Source organism: Nicotiana tabacum, chromosome 3 (assembly GCF_000715075.1).
Source record: "Nicotiana tabacum cultivar K326 chromosome 3, ASM71507v2, whole genome shotgun sequence".
NCBI lineage: Eukaryota > Viridiplantae > Streptophyta > Magnoliopsida > Solanales > Solanaceae > Nicotiana > Nicotiana tabacum.
Window position 1 is genome coordinate 74,471,752 of NC_134082.1, and position 5,325 is coordinate 74,477,076.

At 38.4% G+C, this 5,325-nt stretch overlaps 2 protein-coding genes across 2 annotated transcripts; both read right to left on the minus strand.

Annotated features, from left to right (window-relative positions):
* Window positions 1-268: 268 nt before the first annotated feature.
* Window positions 269-1,832, minus strand: LOC107821039 (uncharacterized). Its single transcript, XM_075244296.1, has 3 exons — window positions 1,136-1,832; window positions 961-1,026; window positions 269-855 (listed from the first exon to the last, which is right to left on the minus strand). Exons 1-3 carry the CDS (start codon window positions 1,830-1,832, stop codon window positions 269-271), a joined length of 1,350 nt encoding a protein of 449 aa, XP_075100397.1.
* Window positions 1,833-2,856: 1,024 nt separating this feature from the next.
* LOC107821040 (1-aminocyclopropane-1-carboxylate synthase 3-like) lies at window positions 2,857-5,032 on the minus strand. The gene is made up of 4 exons (XM_016647431.2): window positions 4,718-5,032; window positions 4,498-4,629; window positions 4,237-4,397; window positions 2,857-4,104 (listed from the first exon to the last, which is right to left on the minus strand). The coding sequence occupies exons 1-4, from the start codon at window positions 4,862-4,864 to the stop codon at window positions 3,150-3,152; spliced, it is 1,395 nt and encodes a 464-aa protein (XP_016502917.1). The 5' UTR covers window positions 4,865-5,032; the 3' UTR covers window positions 2,857-3,149.
* Window positions 5,033-5,325: the final 293 nt, after the last annotated feature.

Sequence of the window (5,325 nt, forward strand, 5' to 3'; positions counted from 1 at the left end):
TTTTAGCATGCTATGAAAAAACTTTGCGTTCATATCCCCTGAGTTCAGCCAATGCATTTTACACTTCTGCTTTAGGTACCGGTTCCGTGTCAGATTCCAGTATGAATATTATTTAGCTAGCCTTGCCTCTTCTTCAATCAACCTTATATTTAAAGGATCTTTCTGTAGTTTCTTTTGGCACTCCTCTAGCTCTATTTTTGCCTACACATCTTTCCCTTCTACATCACCAAATTGAGTTCTTCTTATTCCTTGCAGAGTGGCTTTCAGTCTATTCAGCTTCCCCACCAATCTTATACTGCTTAGTACCTGTAATCCCCTTATTCCAGCTATATTCCACTTGTTGTTTGAAGTCAGTGGCTTGACTCCATATGTTGAAATATCTGAATCTGTACTGTCCACTTTGAGGTCCTTGATCCCAGTTAATCAGAGCTGGACAATGGTCCATGAGTCCTTCATTTCCAAAGTGAACTTCTGATCCTAGCAATTTCATCACCCAATCTCCATTAACTAGCACTCTATCAATCCTGCTGTAGACTCTACTATTGTCTCCATGTTTATTGTTCCATGTCAAAAAATATCCAGATGATTTAAGCTCTTGTAGTGAACATCTCCCTACACACTCTTTGAATTCTTTTATTTCTGAAACTGTGATTGGACTCCCCACCCTTTCATCTCTATTCAATACATAGTTGAAATCTCCTATAACTACCCATGATTTTTTAGTGACACCATGAATTTTCTCCAACTCTTGCCATAATTGTCTTCTTAAAGCATGGTCATTAAACCCATACACAAATGTTATCTGAAACTTGTGCTGAGTCCTTCTATGTTCTACCTCACAATGCATCATTTGTGCTGATACATCAGTGATATTTACAGAGAATATATTTGCTTTCCAAAGCACCTATATTCTTCCACCTAGATGATGATATAGATTGTGACTAAAAGACCATCCATTACAAAGATTAAGAGAAGCTAAAGATGCTTTCTGCCTCTTAATCTTTGTCTCCAGGAATCCAAACAGGCCTACCTTAGTATTGTGTAAGAACAGATTCATTTCTTTCTGCTTGTCTTGCCTGTTTAGACCCCTCACATTCCAAAATCCCAATTTATCCATTTTGGAGGGGGTTTGTACCTCCCCTCCCTATTCCTGGACCCATCTCTATTTTCCTTTGTATTCCCCTCTGGTAGCTTACTGTTGAGCTGCCTTTTCCTTGTTGAGTACCTTCTCCTTGTGTAATTCCTTTAGCTTTATTTCTCCTGTCTGTCATTGTTTTCTCTCTAGCACTCTCCTCTGCAATTTGCTCTTCCCCATTATCCTCCAGTGTTGAGAAAGAGTTACTCACTGGCATGATAATCTGCTTCTGTAAAGCTTTCCCTTGTACATTCTTTGGCTTTTGTTCCATGCTTTCCCCTGCTATGGCTGGCTTTTCTTTTTGCTCATTCCTCTCCACTACCTTCCACTCTTTTCTTACTTGTTCTGCTTGTGGTTTTTGTTGTACTCTTCTACATTGTTGGTCTGTGTGCCCAAACAATTTGCATTGTTGACACATTGTAGGCTTCCATTCATACTCTATTTCCTGTTCGATTATTTGTCCCAATTCATTTTCAAACATCACTGAATCTGGATATGTTTTGTTCAAAGGAACTTCCACCATTACCCTTGCATACATGAGTTTCTCCTTTCTCGTTGTTGCTGTATCAGCCTTCACGGGTTTCCCCACCAGCCCAGCTATTTTTATTAGAGATGCTTGCCCCCAGTACTTTAGATCTAGGCCCACTAGTCGAATCCATATAGGCACCTGCTCCACTATTACATTCATTATCTCCATTCCTGGTTTCCATGGCTTAATTATCACTGGTTTTCGATCAAATATCTGCACTCCCCCTTCAATTGTCCTTCATTACTGTGAAATCTGACCATGAATACTCCTTTTTTAATTTGAGCTACCTTATCAATTCCCAAATCCTTCCATATACGATTGAAATACCCCTCCACCACTGTTAAAGGCGGATTTGACCCAGCACAAAGCATACAACCGCAGTTTGCCAGTATTCTATTTCCTCTTTTACATCTTCCATCGTTATTTTGACATTAGCATTAGAATTCACTCCTTCTAGGTCAAATCCCTCAGTTACTGGTGTATTTCCAACTATTTTACTCCAGGATTTCAAATTTAAAGCTAGGGCTTGAGATTTACCTATTAGTTCCTCCTCTTTTCCCACTTTGTCCGCCCATGATTGCTTCCCGCTAGACTGTGCTTGATTGCTATTGTCCTGCTGCTTAGTTGCTTGCGTAATTGATTGCGTAGCTATCGGTGTTGCCATTGGCGTTTCCTTTGATGGCCCCGTCATAGGTGTCTGCTGCAGTTCCAACGGAATTACTCCTTGTAACACATTAATGCTTCTAGTTTTCTTTGCATCTTCAGTTTGTGGAATTGCTCTCATGCCAAAATTTCTCTGCTGATTTACCGTTCCTAATTGCCCTCTCCCTCCAGTTCGTTGCTTCTTCGCCATTTCAGCCTTAGCTGAGAGAAGCTTCTAGTTTCTCCGCCGTGGATACTATTTTACGACAACACATCCTTCTTCATTTGTCTGTTGACTCTATTTTGTATCCTGCTACCGTATGGTCGTGAAAATGGGTAATACCCAGATTCAACAACTTAAAAATGAATCAAATAGTCATGGTCGAGAGAACAATCCATTTTAATATCAAAACTGATATCCTCACCACCATGTGATATAAATAATTCATTTATCTCAAGAAAATTTATGAGATTATGGAACTAAATGAACATTTCGACAAGATTTGATGCAGATTTACAAAATAATGAAAAAGCACTTCTCGTCCATCAAATGGACCGAGTGCACCTTCTACATTAAAAATATAAAACACAAAGTGTTACTATGATACAAAAGGATTTTGGGATCAAACTCAACATCTAAACGTTGAGATAAAAAATCATCTAGACAAGGCAGGGACGGGGCTAGCGTTCTAGCTATGGGTTGGCAAAACCCAATAATTTTGGCCGAGATCCTATATTTATGTTAAGAAATCCATCTGTATAAATAATATACAAAGAACCCTCAGAAACCGTAAATTCAAGATTCTAAATTCGCCTCTGAGACAAGGAAATGTTCAGACATGATTATCGTTCTCTTTGACGGCTGTCATTAAACGATAGTCGGAAAACCCACCTGGGCTTCTTTGAACTCAAACTTGACTGGTGGTGATTTTGGTTGTTGTTATTGGTAGCATCAACAAAAGCCTTCAAACGTTGTATGGCGAGGTTTAGCGTATCTTCGGACATGTTAGCGAAACATGCACGAAACCAGCCCGGTTCTGTACAATGGCACGAGGATCCAGGGGAAATATTTAGTCCAACGTCGTACACTATTTTCTTCCATAATTCAATTTCTGCATCAAAAGTATTTGATCTTAAGAGATGTCTCATGTCAACCCAACAAAACAAGCCAGCATTGCTATCAAGGCAGCTAATTCCAGCATTTTGAAGACCTCGAACTAGCATTTCATGTCTTTTCTTGAGCCTCTTTTGATTTTCGGAGATATACATTTTTGTGAATTTTTTGTCAGAAAGCATGGCCGAGAGAAGGTACTGAGTTTGGGATGAAATTAATCCGAAACTGGACATTTTGGTGGCGGCGGCAACAACTAATTCGTCGTTGGAATAAATGGCACCAATTCGAAATCCTGGGAGACCTAAATCTTTTGAAAGGCTATAGACAATGTGAACTCGATCCCATATTTTGGAGTTCATATAGTTGTTTTCTATTAGTATTTCCATGACACTAACGAAGCTAGGCGAGTTAAAAACAGCGCCAGAATAGATTTCGTCGCTAATAAGATGGATGTCTTTTGTAGAAATGAAGGTTAAAAGGAGTTGAATTTCTTGTTTGCTTAATGTTGTGCCCAATGGGTTTGAAGGGTTTGTCACTAAAACACCTTTCACTCTAAGGTTTCGTCTTTTGGCTTCTTGGTAAGCTTCTTCAAGAGCAGATTCTGTTATTCTAAAGCCATTTGAACTTGTGCATTGTATTGGCACAATCTCAGCCCCCGTTCTCCATTTCAGATCTCTATCAAATCTGCATAACACAATACAATAGTACCATAGTTAGTAAAAAACATAGTTTTCATTTTAGCAAAAGAGATGTTAATACATTAGTTAGTAGTATAGTAAAATCTACGTTAGAAGCAAAAGGATTAACGTAACGTACCCAGGGTAGTATGGAGTGGGAAGGAAAAAAGCATCGCCGTGATCGGCGAGACAAAACATGAGTGTCTCATTTGCAGAAGTAGCGCCGGCTGTTAGTACAAGCTTGTTTGAATCAAAGCTCACTTTGTTCCCTCTTATTTCTGCCATGAATTGAACCAATGCCTGCATATGGTAAACATAACAATGTAAGACTATTATGTAAAAGATACATGCACACTTAATTAATGTAATATTTAAATTAATTAGTGGAATATAGACGTACCTTTTTTAAAGCTGGAAGGCCGTGATAATCTTGAAATAGGGCAAGCTCTCTAAATATTGACTCTCCATTTCTCTTAAATCCAGCTGCATCTGGGTTTTGAGCAAGCCATGACTCTAGTAAATCGAAAGAGAGCTGCACATCAAAACGTCCACGTAAATTCCAAGTCAAAACAAGAACTAAATGCATAAATTGAAAAATTAATGCGTTACTGTTATGTAACCTGATTCTCTGCAAGACCCATCTGGATTATTCCTTTAGGGTTACGAGTTTCATCGTATGGGTTCTTCTCGTACTCTTGCCATCCTAGGAAGTATGAAGAATCTTGTCCGTGCGAGTTACACATGACTTTCTTCGATAGGAGCTTCATATTTTCTGATGTTTTTGTCTTTGAAATCTCACAACTTCAAGCAAATGTGCCAAGAAATAAAAGGCCAACAAGAATTATTAGGCCAAGCAATAAGTAAGCACTTGAAAAATATTTGTTTGAGAGACAGAAAATAGTACAAAGAAGAATGAAGGGTTGTATTTGAATGGTATGTTGCTAGGTGCTAGATATCCGGGTGAGCTATACATATATAGGAGTTTAGTAACAAAGAAACAACGTATCAGCAATTAATTACTCACCATATTTTTCAAACTTTCACTCAGCCGTTTTTGTTTTTTTGTTCCTTTATTATGAAACAATCAATTACTAGTAATTTAAGTACATGTGCTGGGATATGTATAATAATTTAACGCGCTTTTATATCGTTTTATTGAACGTTAGGGACATTTGGGGTTCAATTGTCCCTGCTTGTCCAAGGGTTTAACGAGAAAGTGGAACTAATG

Excerpts from the sequence above, each read along its gene's own strand:
- LOC107821039 (XM_075244296.1), bottom strand. The coding sequence starts at position 1,832 with ATGGAGATAATGAATGTAATAGTGGAGCAGGTGCCTATATGGATTCGA. Across the intron at positions 1,027-1,135 it reads TCCAGGAATAGGGAGGGGAG|GCCTGTTTGGATTCCTGGAG; the intron begins GTACAAACCCCC and ends ATACTAAGGTAG. Across the intron at positions 856-960 it reads TTTAGCTTCTCTTAATCTTT|CACAAATGATGCATTGTGAG; the intron begins GTAATGGATGGT and ends CTGATGTATCAG.
- LOC107821040 (XM_016647431.2), bottom strand. The coding sequence starts at position 4,864 with ATGAAGCTCCTATCGAAGAAAGTCATGTGTAACTCGCACGGACAAGAT. Across the intron at positions 4,630-4,717 it reads TGGGTCTTGCAGAGAATCAG|CTCTCTTTCGATTTACTAGA; the intron begins GTTACATAACAG and ends TTTGATGTGCAG. Across the intron at positions 4,398-4,497 it reads GCCTTCCAGCTTTAAAAAAG|GCATTGGTTCAATTCATGGC; the intron begins GTACGTCTATAT and ends TACCATATGCAG.